The sequence below is a fragment of the Astatotilapia calliptera genome, chromosome 20 (assembly GCF_964374335.1).
Source record: "Astatotilapia calliptera chromosome 20, fAstCal68.1, whole genome shotgun sequence".
NCBI lineage: Eukaryota > Metazoa > Chordata > Actinopteri > Cichliformes > Cichlidae > Astatotilapia > Astatotilapia calliptera.
In genome coordinates, this window is record NC_137441.1 from 30,556,284 (window position 1) to 30,574,643 (window position 18,360).

The window sequence follows — 18,360 nt, forward strand, 5'->3', positions numbered from 1 at the left end:
TTGATAACATACCAAACAACTTAAAGAAAACTTAAAGAAAAAAGTCAAAGAGAAAAAACACAAAAACATAATAACATAGAAAGAGGAATGTTTTTTATTCTATTATTCATTTGAGTGTAGATTTTTTTCCTTGTCATGATGCTCCGTTTCACTGGCAAGTCTGAATCAATAACAATGCATATATTTTAAATAAGAATTCAATGAAAGCCCTTCTAATTGGACAAAGGAACTTATTGTTTAGTTTACCTTCCCCTTTTCATGGCTGACTGCCAGGTGCTGACGCCGTCCATGGGGGGAAGACAGAACACACATGGCAACACGGCGCAGGACATGTGCACTGATGAGCTGGCGTATAGTTTGCCCCTGGTCACCGCTGTAGTTCATTCGCACATTCTCAAAAGCTCCTTCCTGGGAGCCAAGTGTGGGGACCTGAAGGGAAAAAGTAGCCGTTAACAATGAAATGCAGCAGGTAAATAATAGAATTCTATTTTAATTAAGTTTTAATAACTTATCAATGAATTAAGTGTTTTACTGGAACAGGCAATCTATTTGGGTCATGATACCATTAACTGGTCCGTCATCTCCACAATTTTGTCCTGAGTATGCAGTTCATTGAGGGCTTGCTGTGCCCGGCTGCTGCTTCCCACTGCTGATGCTTGCTGGAAGTTGGTCTGGATAGCTTCCATGAGAAACATGAGCATTTCCAGTATGACTGCAGCAGTAGATGACCCCATCTAGCATGATAAAAGAGGGGCAAAAACATAAGTCTCACAACATCTTTTCACATAAAAAAGAAGAACTCTTAACGGTTTTAGGAGATGACAGATAAAAATAAATTAATATGTTCTCTCTAACCACTTGTGCTAGCAGCTCTTCTTGACAGCCTTCAATGCTCTTGCACACGCTGCTCTTCTTAGGTCTGTCTTCATCACTGGATTTGCCATCACAGATGGTGACCTTGCCCTTGTCAGACGGTGAGGAATTTTGGTGGCGAATAGCACTCTCAGGAATACGCAGCTCACTCTGGAAAGCTGAAGACTCTTTAAGAGTAGAGCCCATGCCGCTGCTGGGACTGCGTTTGACCAGGGCCTGTGAATGATGCAACACACAAAGTAAGAAGTGGAGAAAGTTGATATTAATATAAATGTATACTTAAATGATTCTTTATGCTCCCCTTTATGCATTGTAAATGTCAACCGATAATACGTATAAGTGCAGAAGTGGAACAAACATTTATAAAAAAGTGAACCAAACTGTTATGAGCAAATGTTATCACAACACTGATAGTGAGGAAAACATCGCACTAACAAAACAAAACAAAAAAGCTAAAAGCCTATCGTACTTATTACGCCGTAAACTAAAGGTAAGATGTAATTGATGGCTTGCTCATCACATGCACATAAAAAAATAAAAAAAATTTGTTAAAGTCCGTGTAAAGTGGTTACAAACATGTTTGTCACATCATAAAAAATATTTTATAAACCACACAGATAAAAAATATTATACGACACCTACAAAATTCAGTAAAAGATGGTTCAAAGACTTTTATATTTATACAAAGTAAACCTTGAATTATCTCTTTACACGGACTTTAAGATTAACTAGGGAAGCTGACCTGTTCAGTACACAAAAAGTTGACAAAAAGACATTCCTAACATGATTTTGCTCATTTTCTGGCCAAATGTGTGGGCTAGCTATAACCCTAATCAAATGAAATGACTGGATGGAGGTCAATGGGGGAATGACTTGCAAGCTAAAGTTACCGCTGTTGTTCTCTTCCCATGATGACCTGAGGTATTCGGTCTCACCTGGCAGCTGCCATCCTCTTTGGCACCGCAGTCACAGAAGAAAGAGCCATATTTGGCATAGGAGATCTCATGGTCTTTGTGACAGACCTTGGCGCACACTGTGCACACACCTACCCCATCCACCATCTTACAGGTGTGACAGTGGTACCTGCAGAATGAAAAGTATAGGCAATACTATATATAGCATGGCACATCACATCATGTGAGAAACTAAAGAATGACACTGTATTTCTCCATGTCTAAATGGATATATCACAAGAGAAGGCTATTTGATCATGCTACCACCTAAATATTCCCAGATAAATTAATTAAAAATTACTCATATTCCAGAGCTAACCAAGGAGATTATTTTCCAGAAGATTAACTCAGCTCAGACAAGCTTTAAATATGTTGCTGCCCGGTTAGATTTACACACCACAGAGGCTCTAGATGAATTAAGGCATTTTTAACCTTTTATAGCTGCCCTCTGTATCCTTAAATATTCACAGCAAGTCAAAAAACAAATAAAAATTCACATAGAAAATATTACATGTTGCTAACACACTGTTACTTTTTCCAGGTACATAACACTAATTACATTACAAATGTTACAAATGTATGCAATTTTGTCTTCCATCGTAATTCAGCAGTGTGGAGTCCTCCCGTTTCCACAGATTCGAGAAACACCATCAGCTTTTCTGATTCATAAAGGCAATCTACTAAATATATGAGTTTCTGTTTTTTGTTTATTCTTAGTAAAAAATGAATAATAACAAATGAAATAATCAAACGTGTACTGTATGACAAATCCATTTTTAGGTGTAATGCGGATGTATTTGGAACCAAAGGCTGCACTTAAGATTAGAACAAAATCACAATAAACAAACTTTTCTTTACCAGTGCTGGTTCATGAATTCCTTCTGAGTGATGGTAAAAGTGCAAAGTTTGTTGCAAAGTGAGTCTTCATCCTGTCAAACAATGACATACATGTTAAAAAGGATTGTTTCATATAGCAAACTGACAGAGATAAAAGCTAAGCCCAAAAACAGCACTGATGTATGTCTGTAAGTCCATACACACAGAGACAGACGAGAATAAAAGAACAACTTCTTACAGAGTCCTCTGCCTGGGAATCATCCTCCTCTACTACAAGTTCCTCCACCCAGTCTGAGTCTACTTCCATGGCCTTTTCCTCTCCCTCCATCAGCACTGCTGAGTTGCCTTGACCGCTGCTTTGACGCAAAGCGTTCATCACATCAGCTAGATAGGAGATGATGTGACATGAGCATTCCAGCATGCTGGCATGCTGAAATCAAAGAAGAAGTGCATATCAGTTGATATTTAGATATGTTAATATCTGAACTGCAGGGGACACATTTTGGGCCATTTTTCAAAATGTAATATATCACAGAAAAATACTTTGGCAAATTGGTACTTTTACAGTGTTTTCCTTTAATTGCCTAAAGCCAGTTTCATTATCATTCATTCTGATTGTCCAATATGGGGTATGAGAAGCACACAGACAACCAGAGGACATGATGTACAACTATGTGGTAGTAAATTCATAATCAAATCAGAATAGTATGATTTACACTTGATTTTAACCTTGAAGAGATTTTACATTTTCTTAATATAAAATGTAACAAAGAAGGACATCCTTTCTTTTTCCACAGAGAAAGTCCACAGATTGCAATACACTCCCAAAACAAAGAATACGTAAGGTCTTTAACCTTTAGAGAGGTGACGATATTATTCTCAAATAACAAGGCTGATCATAGGTCTACAACAAGTGTGGCATAATTAAAATCTCATTCTGTGGAAATGTCCAAAATTCACTTCAGTGTGTGAAAAACCCACCTTTCCATGAGACAAGTTTGTGCTCACTTTTTCCACGACATTCTTCTGTGTTAAATACTTTTTGCTGCAAAACAAAAAATAAGCTTTTAGGTCACAAGTTCTCCATTTAAATTTCTACCTAGATTTATACTCCCACACTGAATCTACAGAGAGCTTTCACTATAACATGTAATAACACAGCCAAAATGCTACTTGAGGCTCAGATTTCTGTGCTACTGAGCTAAATTTATTTGAATACTCCTACCAATGGAAATTGAACAACATCAGATTTAAGCTTAAATAATTAAAAAGAAATACAGTTACAAAAAGAAGATGACATTGCAATCAGCAGGAAAACCAATCAGACATGTGGAGATGTGTACATAAAGCCACACCCTAGGGTGTAGCTGCTGTCATAGCTGCTGGATAGATTCGTAGCAGAAGTATAAATTGAGCTTAAACCAAGCATTTTTTCCTAGCGAGTTTGGCTGTAGCAACTATATAATTCCACCCTTTAGATTTCTTTAGTGATGCGACTGAAACTTAGATCTCCATGCCTGTAAAATTCATTTCTTACCATCTAGTCAGCCAGTCTATAGCTGCCCTGTGCAGCTGGAGGTGGCCTGCACCCTGTCCCGCACTGGCAAGTGTGGCCATGATGACCATGAGCTCAGGAAAACCTGTTCCATCACCATTGGCCAGCATGTCTGTTGCCATGGGAATAAGTGTGCTGAGGAGTACAGTGCACACTCCTTCGCCCACCTGGCTATTGTCACGCACAATATGAGTGGTTAGCAGCTGCAGAAGCTGTCTGTTTTCTTGCACAATTTCCAGTTGTTCTGAGTCCTTTGGTGGGGTAGCAGTCATACGTGTCAGCCAGGACTGCAGACGAGAGGGCTCCACACAGGCCAGCTGGGCCAAAGAGCCACACAGGCCTAACAGGCTTGGGTTTGGGTTCTTCTCCGCTGGAGAAAAATGCATGATGAAACTTAGAGGGATCTACTCCAGCTTTAGCTCAAAGAGCTCTGCCTTGAAAAGCTTGAATATAACCAAACTTGGACAGTATAGTTTTAAAATTATTACAGACTTACTGAGCTGGAAAAGCTTGGTGAAGAATTTCAGCACTCTGTTACAAAACTTTGGAGACAGGTTTTCATTGGCCGTTGCCATCATAATTTGGACAAGCTCACCACTGAAAAAGAAGAAACCCAAAATATGTGAGGTGACTGAATGAATGAGAAGCCAGATTGTGTCATCAGCAGAGACAATACCTGAATGAAAAGAATTCTTCCATTGCCTTTCGGACCTGACTGCTTTCAAGTTGTTTTTCAAGGTACTGAAGGCATTCCTCAAGGATGGACTCATCCAAACCACTAAGTAATATTAAAAAAAAAAAAAAATGGGATAGATAAATGTTGAAGAGCAGCCCACAAAACAAACAAACAAACAAACAAAAAAAAGCATAAAAAGTAATGTTTTGATTGAATTTTAATATTTAACATGGTTCATTAAAGGTTAATGAAATCTGATACATATTAAAAATACCTGTTGGGATCTGAGTGATTGGCAATAATGTTGTAACATCCGGTCACCAAACGCTCGTAGATGCGGGCTAGAAAGGCCTCAGACTCTGATGGGCCAAGGATGCGCTCCAGTGAAGTGGTGCTGATCTCAGCTACACTCTCCGTGCTGCTCTCCAAGAGCAGAGGCAGCAGGGTGCTCACAACCTGTGAGGGGTTCAGCTCCTCAGTACTGAAGAGACAATAATGCAGCATTATTCACAAGACAATAACAGGTTTTTCGTGAGTAAAAACTATGCATGCAAAAGAGTTTATCAGTAGACGTTTTTTTAACTTACACAATGAGGTCTCCAATCAGGCGAACCAGTGAGAGAAGGATGTGTTTAAGAGAAGAGGCCAGAGGCAAGGACTGACAACTCAGTGTGCCCAGGTGAGCTGCTTGGATGGCACTGATGTAGCTCTCTGATGGAATGGTATCATTTGCAAATGCATTGCGCTGAAAAGATACCACCAGTTTTGTTATTTATGGTGTGGGAAAATACAGGCAAAAGCCAAGTCTTCAATGTTTTTTAAAATTATGCCATGTGTAACAAATGTTTTAATAATTTCCAACTTTAACCACATACCCATGAGCCAATGTTGGGAAATTCAGTGGTGTGGACACCATTCCAAGACTCACAAACTGTCTGCACAGCTGTTGGCAAGTTCTGCATAATATTATGACCTGTAGAAATTTAAAGTCTTGTTAGACCACTGCATAAAAGCTATTAAAGTAATCATATTCACTGCATTGTAAAATATTATTTTTCAGTATTTCATTTGGATACCAAGTATGTTGGCCTTGCATCGGGTGGAACCTATGGCCAGAACTGCAGCATAACCTTGGAGCTTGGCATCGGTCAGTTTGTTCTCCCCTTCCTCTGGGATGTTCATTAATAGGTAAGATCTGTTCAAGACAAGTTTCGTTTAATGATTAGATCAGGATGAGTTGTCATAAAGAACATCATCCACAAGTCTTATTTCTTAGACATGAAGTAGGCTACATTCCAAATCTAAACAAATAATTAGAAAAACTATCAAAGGATTTAGAAATATTTAAAAACATGTTATGATATATAAATTAAAGAAGGAATATTTAAGGTTCCTTAAGTTGTATTCCTTAAATTGAAGCACACATGCATTCTGAAGGTAACGGAGGGGTTTTGTTTTTTGGGGTTTTTTTTTTACTAAAGCTTTCACTAAAACTAAACTTTAAAAACAGCTTACATTAGCAATTACAGTCAATTCTAAATAAATTCAACATTTAAATATCCACATGCCAGTGTTGTTAGAATACTGATAAACTGTAAAAGATATATAAAGTAACAGATATATGGATACTAGAATTATGTAGCGTGCATGTAGTAGATGTGTGCTTTGCAAAATGTTGGCTTTGACGAATATGGTGGAATTAAAAATAATAATAATAATAATAATAGTAATAATTTAAATGTAACTTAAGTCACCAAAGCTATGACCTCTGGATTTTGTCAATATTTTGAGTATCTGTAACCAAAGAACTGGCCATGTGATTGGCCACATGATCATGTGATCTATCAAGCATTTCAATCACATTATTGCATTCCAGTCTACTAGATATAACAAGAGCTTATAACAACATTACCCTCTCACCTTGTGAAAGCTGAGTAAATGTCAGTGAGCTGTAGTGTGGCAGGCAGCAGATTTTTTGCGATCTCAGAGGATTTGTGGGTGTCAGCCTCAATGGCAACCTTGGACAAATGCTCATCTAAAGAAACCTGAATTTTAGAGATGACTGCATCCAGCGTATAGATGGCTTGTAGAGAGGGCAACTGATGAAGTGGTAGGATGACATGTGGGTCTACACTTGAGAATGTGGAAATCTGCAACAAAATAAAGTTGTCAGGAGGTGTCAATTGATTTCAAAACTCTGAACACCACCAACACAAGTTACTAATGTATCTGTCGTAACCATTACCTGTCTGGCAATGTACTCTTCTGCTAGCTCCACATCGTATTTCACAGTGCTGCATTTAGCAGCAGTCACTTCAACCAGAGAAGCAGCTTGGTCTGTTTTCATTCCTTGCTTTACCAAGTGTTCCTGTGAGTGATGACACACAAAAAACACCCATCAAAGACTTGAAATTGCAGAAATAATACAAAATATAAATTTTTCTGAAAAAGCAAACAATTTCCAGACCCCCCCCCTATGAATTAATCAAGTACATTATTCTAAGGTTTGACCAACAACAACAAACCCATCACACTGATAATACATTTGTAGGACTTTCAAGCATTAACTGACCTTGATCCAGTTTACATACGTAGCTACGCGGAGACGTGATGACCATCGCAGTGTGTGTAGGATGTCGCTCTCAGTGGGGTCACTGCAGCCAGTCTTTAGCTGCTCCATGAAGCCTTTGGAAGGTGGTAAAACGCCAAGGATCCTCCACAGTATCAGGAAGTAGTACTGAAGGGAGCAGGCCTCCTGTATGGGGCCCAACAGTTTGCTGCCATTAACCTAGTATCATTATGTATACAAGTCTCTAATGTTTCAGAAACTGAAGCTTAGCTCTTCAAATTACTTACACAACAATATAGCAGTTTAGAATAACATTTATTGTAGGTCCTGCCTTACTGCAGTGATGATATTAACTTTGTTTTTGGCCAATATTGTTAGCATGTGTTTATCATTTTTTTTTTGTCTCTAGAATTGCAGATAAACATTTCCAATGTGGCTTATTCTTGTTTATTTTGTTTTATTCTTATTGGTCTATTTTCAAAAATGTAATATGCATTTTCCTCCATCACCTGAACCAACTAAACCAGTCACTGAAGTCAACAGTAGCAGTGAACAATTAGAAAAAGGACTGCATCATTATAGAAAGGGTTTTTATATCACGTTTCTGTTTGCAGATCAATTTCTAAGTTAACCAGAAAGACGCACCAAAACACAAGCCCTGCAGCACGTGGGTGTTTAATGCCTTTTAGATAAACCACTAAAGCCATATGCTCAGTGGGATTATTTCAGCTGTTCTATTTCTTCATTTGGTGCTCTCACCATAGGAGTGATGGACTTGTTCTCTTGTCTTCTTGCTGTGTCAAACTGAGAGCCTGCAGCCAGGAGTGAGATGAGCCATATATACAGCTCATCATATTTCACTGCTCCATTAAAAAGCTTTGGAAAGACCTATGAGGACATGTTTAACAGTTAGGCATGGCAATAATTTTAATATTGTGATAAAATATTGTGATTAAAAACAGAAATACTGGTATTTACTAGGGGTGCAACGATACACAAAATTCACGGTTCGGTTCGATACTTTGGTGTCACGGTTCGATGTTTTTTCGATACAAAAAATGTTCATGCCTTTTTTAATTTATAATTTTAATAAATGACAAATGTATATTTTAACTCAAAAGTACAGTTTTTAAATTTAATGTTGCCAAAACAACAAAATAATAAAAAATAAATAAATCTATCTGATTGAGAAATCACTCATCTTTGTAAAAGAGTTTATTACAGAGAAATGGCTCTTTCCAAAATAAAAGCTATACTATACGCTTCTTCTGGGCTATATTCTCAGCAGCATATTAAACATATCAGGTCCCCATAAGGAGAATCATGTGCTAACGGCTGTCTAAATGACTCGGGTAAAGTTTGTAGCATGCGTGCTTGTTGTTTTTGTCTGCTTCCACTTGTCTTTGCACTAGGATGATGTCGGCGCAAATGTGCAGTCAAATTCATTGTGTTCCCACTAGTGCTGTCAACGTTAATCTCGTTAAAATGACATTAACGCCATAACGCGGCAAATCTCCATTAATGAGTTACCGCGGATCGCCCCGTGTGTGGGGCTGGATGGCGTCAACACGTTAACGAGCTAACGCACGCACTAGTTCCCACCAATGTAATTGAGCATTGCGTGGCACATCCGACATACTGTTTTACTTTTGTCCATGACGCGCTTACCATCAGGGTCATACTTCACATGAAAACCAAACTAGTTCCAAACGCCAGATCTGAATGAGGGTGGGGGAGGTTCAAATTCGGCTAGCGTTGAGGCAGTTGCCATGTTGCAACGAGCTTAGCTGTCTTGCTAGCTTGCGCTGTGCTCAGCGGATCTGCGCTCGACAGTGCAGCCTAGGAGGAGTAGTCGAACGCAGATTCACTGAGTTCTCAACACAGACAGCATCGTCAGAAGAAAAGTTGATAAAATAAAGAAAAAATTTTGTATTGTTCGATACATATGCGTACTGAACCGAAAGCACTGTATCGAACGGTTCAATACCGATACGAGTATTGTTGCACCCCTAGTATTTATATACAAAAAAATAAAATAAAAAGCATGTTTTAAGACACATTTAAACTGTATTGTCAAAAATTCATTTAAGACCACATAAAACAGAGTCCATGCCTCACCTTGCTATCTAGTCTGCTGATATCATCTTCAGACACCTCAGGAGACAGAACGCAGTAGAACTTGGGCTGGACATTGGAATCTAAAACAGTTGCATTTAATCAAAGATAAAATTCAATTTTCATATACTACAAACAGATTAAACTGAAATTTAGTTAAAAAAATATTTGGGTTTACCTGTCGAACAGTGTTTAGCCCAGTTCTCCTCCACCTCTTTGAATCCATAGTAAAGTGGGATGTTGCTGCGTTTTCCACCTTCCTGAACAGAACTTGCCCCAGTAGATGGTGGGGTAAGAAGGTTGTACTGCACCTATTTATAGCACACAGAGTAAACACTGTTATTGAGTCCCAAACACAATACTGTGTTATTAGAATGTTTAGCAAAAATTTACTAGGTATAGGACTTGGTATGTTTTATACTAAACTAGCCTTATATTACAATCATAATGACATCTTTATGTTACTCTGAACCCAGATTAATGCACTTGCAGGACGATATTTTACCTAATGAATGGAAATCAAATAACAAAGAAAAGAAAAAAGAAAAAGCTTTATTGTTCAATTTACCATATAAATAACAATTTGAAAGAAAGCATTAACCTGTTCAAAAAGATATAAAGGAGCCTTGGAGTAGTGGCGCAGCAGGTAGTCAAAAACCAGCAACAGGCGGGCCAAATTGAGGGGCACAGCTTTCAGCTGGGAGTCTCTGCTCTGTGCCACCTCTGTAATAGCCTGTGTGACTAAGGTGAGGACTGATCGACGACCACGCTCTGACAGATTGTGGAAAAGGAGCAGCAGCAGCTGGAGGTGTTCCACATTAAGGTCATCTTCGCCATGAATAGAACCCTGGATGGCGTGTTGCTTTAAGGTTCCCAAAAATCTGAGAAAGTACAGGCAGCAAAAGGGAAAAAAAAATCCAGATTAAAGAGAAATGTATGGAAGACTAAGCTAGACTACAACTGTGATGTTTTTGCAAACAATAATTCCATTGTTATTGACTACAATATTGGATATTTATACAAGTCGCCCCCATCAAGCCACCACCATTTTTTTTCATAAATGCCAACAACCATACTATCTAAGTTCGATTGCAGCGTCAAGGCATTTAAACAATTTGATCATAATAATAAATATTCAGATAAGAAAAACTGAATTTTTCTACCTTTCCCAAACTTTCATACACTCAGGAACATCCGGTTCTCCCTGCAGAGTAGCTTTGTGCTGCCATATGAGGAGAAGTCTGGAGAGCACTGATAATGATTGAGGGTGAATGTACAGAGGCCATGGACCCTCCGAAAAGGGTGCAACACCTAATTGCTGTAAAAGGGTGCTCTGCAAATAGTTAAGAGAAACAATATGAGAATTGAGATAATAAAAAAAAAAATCAATTTTAAGTTTGTTGTAGAAAGTAGTTGTTAAAAGATTTTTTCATATAGTGGCAAAGAAACGAAAGCAAAGCAAAACCTCTTACCTGCAATGCTGGGGAGGGAAGATCTGAGGTCACTAGGGTGTGGTTGAAGTGATACAGTGCTAAAGAAAAGACTTCATCTGAAGACCCTGTGGGGTAAAAGAAACAACAACGCATAACTATAGATGTTCACTGTTGTCAAAATACTCAAGTCTGCAGGGCTGCAAAGCAAATTATTATGAATTTAGGTAAATATTCTTATATTTGAATAAGTGCAATTTTTTTTGTTTGTTTTGGGTTTTTTTTGTTAAGCATACCTTTGATATCCTTGTCCACATCTTTGATGATACTGGCAAGTGTAGCCATGTGTTGTTCTGTGAGAGACACACTCAGGTAGTTACGGATAAAGTTGTTTCTGGATTTTAGCATCGAGGTGGTGATGAAATTCAGAATACTGGATGCTAAGCTGAGGAACTGCAGAAACAAAGATTTGAGATGATACAATGTCATAAGCCCTATTAAAAAAGAAAAAAAAGAAGAAGTATTGTATGCATTGTAACAGCAACAATCTATATGTTGTCTTCACCAGTTCGGGATCTTTACGGCCAGCTAAAATGTTGCCGTTCTCGCTTGGATTTTGCTTGCTGGGGCTCTTCAGTCTGGGAGAAGTCTCCAAAGGTGGTGGAGGGGGAGGGGGTGGAGGAGCCACTTTGTCCTTGCTTGGTGAAATTGTCTCTTCAAACCAAAGCCCCAGGATAGGTTCACTGTCATCATCTGTAAAGAATAGTTAATTATTTACATAAACATCTTGAGGTAAAATGCTCACACATTCATGAAAGTATTTGTGATGTAGCAGTGGTGTCACCAATAAAAGGAAAACAAAGCTTCACAATAGTTCATGGCAACTACACTCACTGGACACTGGCCATCAGTTACCATTTGTTTAAACAAACTTCAACCGCTCACACGGTAGAACTTAAAACGCATTTCAGTATTACCCCGAGGTTGACTGCTTTAGGTTAACTTGAGTAACACCATCCTCTCCCCATGGCCAATTTGCTAGTGTGCTCGCAGTGTATTTATTGACCATTTGGTCCTTTTGTGGTGGTATAATGGCCTTCTTTTAACCACACTATGAGCCCCTGTGTACTTGGAATTGTCATGATCTTAAAAATATGCTGCCTGACAACAATGTCATGTTGTTTGCCAGTTGCTTTAAAACAAACAAACAAAACATTACTACCCTGCAAAGAAGCAGTAAAACGTGTAGCCAGGCATGAAAATGTTATGTGGAATTATATGATGCCATGTCAATATGGACTAAAATTTTTAGCAAGTTGCTGTTTCCATGTCACAAACAATGAGGACATTTTCAACTTATTACTAGCAAGACGTAACTAATAAAGTGGCCAGTGAGTGTACAACACAGTGAAGGTGGTGAACAAGATCCAAAGACTGCAGTAAGAAGCAAACAATAACCAGTTCCCTCTTGATGAATATCTACATAAGGATGTTACACAATTTATCTTCAAAGACATGCACTTTTCATTGCTGTCACTGAGAATACATGAACATATTAATTTGTATTGATTTATATTTTTATCTTTGTATAAGACAAGTGCAATCCAAAGTGGAAGTAAATCTGCTAGTAACAAAAGACATGCTGCAGTTTGTCAGCTACCATAGATGGTGGAGAGGAAAGCCACAATCATTCCTTTAAATTAATTTATATTATTATGAGCTCCAAGTTGTGCTGCATTAGAATTTTTACACATTTTATACATTCTTGTGTGTTTCTAGCAAAAATAAGAAACAATGCTAGAATTAGCTGAACATAAAGCACACGTTATTCTCAGATTGCTTAGAATCTGAATGTGCTGAACAGAGCGTGAGGATGCATTATTACACCTTCTGCAGAAAACACTGCTACAATCAACATGTCAGTCGGTCAAAAATATGATAAAATATAAAATGTGCACACTTCTCTTTAAATGTTTTGGTGCAAAAATATAAGACTGACTGTCACACAGCCTAGAACTACATAATACTGTACATTAATTTACAGTGATAGCTTGAAAAATTCATATTCTACCAAATAAAAATTCACAGTAAGAATTTAGAAAAAAAAAGCACCTATATAACAAACATTGAATTTAAATATGAGGGGAAAAAACTCATTTAAATCTTGTGTTTCTAATAGGTCGCCAACTCAAGCTCAACTGCTTCCCTCACCTGCTGAGCCATGACATTTTCTACACTGAAAAATTGTTTCACAGGCATTTTGATTCTGTGTGCTCAGCCTGCAGTACGATACAGGAGTAATTTCTTTGAAAGCAGGTTTTTAAGACCTATTGATAATAGTTTCAGTCCAACGCTTTCAGCTTAACCACAAAGAAAGTTAGAGTCTCTATGGCTTCCTTACTCGCCATCTGATTTAACTCAGGTGACAGCTATGTTATTCCTTGTAGGATATGTAAACAGATGTGATCTGTTGATGACAAATGCAATCAATCTTCTTTTTTTAAGTGCACTGCTGTCAAGTTCGTGGCTCTTATTTATTGATACAGCATGCTTGTCAAGGACAAACCACAACTAACAGATGTCACAAGGTTCCACTAAGGTTCAGAATAGGCACGGCATTGCTCATAATAGTCCCCACTGGGTTTTCATTCCACTTTGTCAATGTGCGTTTAACGTCTTGATGCATTCTCAATCATCCAGGGAAGTAAATCTCCAAAAAGTTGATTCTGTTCATCTGGACGTAGCGTTTTGTGGGAGAAACGTTTCGTCACTCATCCAAGTGACTTCTTCAGAATAAATAAACAGGGTGCACCTTTAAGACCGATTGTCTGCATGATCAACTCGGTCACCTATAACATCTCCAAGTTTCTGGCTTCGATCCTCAACCCGCTGGTGGGCAGTTCTGAACACCACATCCAGAACACCCTGGATTTTGTTGAGAAGGTGAGAGATGTCATTATGGAGGCAGATGAAACCATGGTAAATGGCCTGTATTTGTATAGCGCTTTACTAGTCCCTAAGGACCCCAAAGCGCTTTACACATCCAGTCATCCACCCATTCACACACTGGTGATGGTAAGCTACACTGTAGCCACAGCCACAGCCACCCTCGCCTCAGCCACCCTCGCCTCAGCCACCCTCGCCTCAGCCACCCTCGCCTCTGTCAGTGCGCCCCAGGGCGCACTGACAGAGGCGAGGCTGCCGGACACTGGCGCCACCGGGCCCTCTGACCACCACCAGTAGGCAGGGTGGAGTGTCTTGCCCAAGGACACAACGGCCGAGACTGTCCAAGCCGGGGCTCGGACCGGCAACCTTCCGATTACAAGGCGAACTCCCAACTCTTGAGCCACGCCCTGCGACGTTACATCTATCTTCACTTGCATCCCAGTCACGGAAGCATTGGAGGTAGTCCGTAAGAGATTACTGGATGACTCCAACCTCAGGGCCAGGATCTCAGCATCGACCAAGTGTGTTTGCTTTTGGAACTGTGTCTTCATTCCACCTACTTAACATACAAGGGTCAATTCTACAGGCAGAAACATGGGAGTGCCATGGGCTCCCCAGTTTCACCCATCGTGGCCAATTTGTACATGGAAGAAGTGGAAAAGAGGGCTTTGCTATCCTACCCTGGAACATCACCAAGCCATTGGTTCAGATATGTGGATGACAACTGGGTGAAAATCAAATCTCAGGACGTACCACATTTCACGGATCACATTAACTCGGTGGACCGACACATCAAATTCACCAGGGAGGATATGAAGAGTGGCAGGTTAGCCTTCATAGACTGTGAGATTTCCATCAGGAATGGGGGACATCTAAAAGCTGACGTTTACCGTAAACCTACACATACGGATCAGTATTTAAGGTTTGACTCTCATCATCCGCTGGAGCACAAACTGGGTGTCATTAGGACGCTACAACACAGAGCGAACACCATCCCCACAGACACAGCGGCCAGGGAGGCAGAAGAACATCACATCAAAAAGGCCCTGAGTAAATGTGGTTATCCCAGCTGGACATTTGTCAAAGCTGGAAAGGCACCTAAAGAAAGCGCCAGTCGATCCAGGAGAGAAGGACAACCGCTGCCCAAGGGAAAACCTGTAGTGATCTCATATGTGTCAGCAGTATCGGAGCAGTTGAGACGCATTTTTTCTAAACACCGGGTCTCTGTGGCTTTCAAACCCCAAAACACGCTGCGCCAAAAACTGGTCCAGCCCAAGGATCGGGTCCCCCAACACAAACAGAGTAACATAGTGTACGCTGTTAAGTGCCAGGAGGATTGCCAGGATTTATACATCGGGGAAACCAAACAACCTCTGGCGAAGCGGATGGCACAACACAGAAGAGCTACCTCGTCAGGCCAGGACTCTGCAGTCTATTTACACCTATAGGCCAGTGGACACTCTTTCAATGATGAGGATGTACACATCCTGGACAGGGAGGAACGCTGGTTTGAGAGTGGAGTCAAGGAGGCCATTTACGTGAAAAGGGAAAGACCATCTCTGAATCGAGGAGGGGGCCTAAGGGTATATCTTACAATGCTGTGATTGCAGCCATTCCCCAACTGTCTGTGAATGGTACTCATGGCCATTGCTCAGTGGTCTTTGATCAGTGGGTTTTGGTCAGTGGTTGTTGATCAATGGTTATGAGAATTTGCATAATTAAGATTAAGGAACTGACCTCCCAGCCCATTGTTCCTTCAGTGGGCTGGTTTCAGTCATTATGCAAATGCACTGTTTATAAGATTGGGGAAACCTGCAGTCAGCTGAGACTGAAGAAGTCACTTGGATGAGTGACGAAACGTTTCTCCCACAAAACGCTAGGTCCAGATGAACAGAATCAACTTTTTGGAGAATGTGCGTTTAAGTTAACAAAACAAATTACAAATTTGACCAGTCTTTCCTAGACCCTGCCTTGGAGGAAAAAATTAGTTCATGAATAGAATAAGACGCATTCATCTTTGTAAAACTCTTCTGCTTAGCTATGGAGGAAAAAAAAAAAAAAAAATTCCTAACAGAGCAGCATTGACCTGGCTGGTTTCAGTGAACACTAATAGGTGTCTGACACCAACCAGCTCTAGCTAGGAGACAAATTAATAGCACCAATCTAGAGAGATGGTACTGCCTGGTTTAGTTTACATGGGTGTACCATCTATATTAGCTCTGGATCCTTCCCCATAATGTTTTTAAATTTATAGCCACAAATTTCATTGATTCATTGTGCTCTGTGCACTTACCATGCACAAAACATTCATATTCTTTAAAAAGGTGATATCACTCAACTACACTGAAAGTTTTCAAATACAAAAACAAGACAACTTTAGTGTTTCAAAAGAATATCACAATAATTTGATATTCACATCTGCATGCAACATACAAAAATGAACTTTTCAGGTGACAGCAAGATGTAGCATTGCGTGTTTAAGCTCATTAAGCACAACTTGAATTTATTGTATTTAAGAATGATACCACTGCTTTGATGTGGGTCTTGATTATTTTTGCATCAAGAGTTTTTCACTTTTTTTTTTTTTTTAAATAAGTTTTCTAACAATTTTATCCTCATTTGTGTTAAAATAGATTCAAGAGTCGGGGGTAAAATGGATTTTATCATTTTGTAGTATCACAGCCAATTTCAAAAATAATTTTCTACCATACTGAAAATTGTTTAATTTTAATTTCAACCACGACCTGAAAAGTCATTAGGCCAGCAATAAATGTTATACTTTTAAAGCATTACTATTAGCAGCTATCTTATAACAAACTTCTTTCTTTGGAGTCGCTGTTGAAAAAGGAAAGAGGCAGAAACTGGAAGACAAAAGGATGATAAAGTAATAGAGGTAAAGCTCTTAAAATAAATCACTGAGAAATGTTTTATGACTTCTGTCAGTAACTGTTAGTGTAATTATTCAGATAATTAACTAGTTTTAATGAAAGCTTCAGTAGTTAATAGTTTAAATAATATCCCACATATCAACACCACTGGTATTATTCTTTAAAACAACAAGCCACAGATGAACCTCTTTGATAAAACAAGTTTAATTTAGTTCATATGAATTATAAGGCAGAGCAACTCTGATAACAGGGAGTATTTTGTCAAAGACTTCATCTGTGGCTTTATCATTTTCTAGGCCGTTAGGATCAAGGCTCAGAGTCTAAATTGTGAGACATACAATAACAAAAATGAATTTAGGACAGCGGACACCAAGTCTTTGACCTGAGGACAGAAAACTGCTAACCTGAGACACAAGCTGCACTTGTCTTCTCCTGTCTTCTCTCTGCTGAAATAGTAGACACTGTCAACTACACTGGTATTATTGTGATGGACAAAATTTTTTTAAATCACATCACTGTGAGCGTATGTATGAGTTTACCCTTCGCACTGCTGTCATTACCTCACTGACTTAACCACTGACAGCACACTTGTTTCACTCCTTCAATTAAACCAATTTAAAAATGTTCCCAAATACTGAAAATACTGCATTTGTTATCTTATCCAGCTCAGCACTGACAGAAACTCAGATCAAATGGAAATGTGTAAAAATATATGTGACTTTACTTTCACCAATTGAATCCCCACTGTGATGCAGAGAAACCTGAAGCATACCTTGTAGGAATGAAACAACACTTCTTGGTCACTATGTTAAAACAGAATTGAGTCCTTAAATGGTGAGTTCATGTGTCTCCCCTTTACCTTTAAAGCTAGATGACAACATCTTTGTTTTTAATTGTCCATAAATGCAAGAAAGTTTGACCCTAAATTATCAATATATTTTAATAAATTGCATTTTTGTATATATTAATTGCAAAAGTAGAGTGCTTCATAATTACAATATAGATACATATGGTCATGCTAATGTAATCCCCTGTTTTTCAGTGGATTGTCTGTATTTTTTAAGTTGTTGCTTTTTTATTAATCAATCCAGGAGTAGCATAACAATGTCTGAATTGTTGAGAGTATCATCTGCATTCCTAAACCCAGGATTTAAGAAAAAACTGTCTGCAGCACACAGGGAGCAGTATGTCTCTTTATTTGCATAACTGAGCTGCTATGTAAATGCATACTTTATGTAACAAACAATTGTTTGAATCCAAAGAAAATAAATACCCTGGCTGCTGTCCTCCTCTGTACTGCTGAAATCATCCTCATAGTAGGTGTTTGAATCTGTAGAAGCACTGGCATCACTGCTGACTGAGCCCTTTCTCTGACGCTGGAGAACACAAGCCTAACAGCAGATAAATGAAATAAAAGTCAACGTTTAAAAGTTTGGTTGGGACACAGAAAGTTTCCAGGATTCACCCGAGAAGTCAGCTGCAGTATACCTACATTTGAAAATGGCTGGTTTCAATAAA

At 39.0% G+C, this 18,360-nt stretch overlaps 1 protein-coding gene across 7 annotated transcripts in view; it reads right to left on the reverse strand.

The window, feature by feature from the left end:
• The window catches only part of ubr4 (ubiquitin protein ligase E3 component n-recognin 4), a 54,962-nt gene that overhangs the window by 30,039 nt on the left and 6,563 nt on the right, over nt 1-18,360 (reverse strand). For 3 of the 7 annotated variants that reach the window (XM_026153575.2, XM_026153579.2, XM_026153571.2), the window contains exons 14-40: nt 18,116-18,233; nt 17,247-17,288; nt 11,574-11,761; nt 11,305-11,461; nt 11,051-11,136; nt 10,742-10,911; nt 10,180-10,459; nt 9,757-9,889; nt 9,582-9,661; nt 8,223-8,351; nt 7,467-7,649; nt 7,140-7,262; nt 6,815-7,044; nt 5,971-6,089; nt 5,770-5,867; nt 5,482-5,639; nt 5,169-5,375; nt 4,895-4,996; nt 4,715-4,815; nt 4,201-4,588; nt 3,645-3,708; nt 2,902-3,093; nt 2,685-2,755; nt 1,764-1,956; nt 856-1,089; nt 564-734; nt 247-429 (exon numbers count right to left, since the gene is read on the reverse strand). In XM_026153575.2, the coding sequence (XP_026009360.2) occupies nt 247-429; nt 564-734; nt 856-1,089; nt 1,764-1,956; nt 2,685-2,755; nt 2,902-3,093; nt 3,645-3,708; nt 4,201-4,588; nt 4,715-4,815; nt 4,895-4,996; nt 5,169-5,375; nt 5,482-5,639; nt 5,770-5,867; nt 5,971-6,089; nt 6,815-7,044; nt 7,140-7,262; nt 7,467-7,649; nt 8,223-8,351; nt 9,582-9,661; nt 9,757-9,889; nt 10,180-10,459; nt 10,742-10,911; nt 11,051-11,136; nt 11,305-11,461; nt 11,574-11,761; nt 17,247-17,288; nt 18,116-18,233 (4,200 nt within the window). The remainder of the gene's footprint in view (nt 1-246; nt 430-563; nt 735-855; nt 1,090-1,763; nt 1,957-2,684; nt 2,756-2,901; nt 3,094-3,644; nt 3,709-4,200; nt 4,589-4,714; nt 4,816-4,894; nt 4,997-5,168; nt 5,376-5,481; nt 5,640-5,769; nt 5,868-5,970; nt 6,090-6,814; nt 7,045-7,139; nt 7,263-7,466; nt 7,650-8,222; nt 8,352-9,581; nt 9,662-9,756; nt 9,890-10,179; nt 10,460-10,741; nt 10,912-11,050; nt 11,137-11,304; nt 11,462-11,573; nt 11,762-17,246; nt 17,289-18,115; nt 18,234-18,360) is intronic. The other 4 variants (XM_026153578.2, XM_026153580.2, XM_026153577.2 and 1 more) reach the window with 3 other exon arrangements.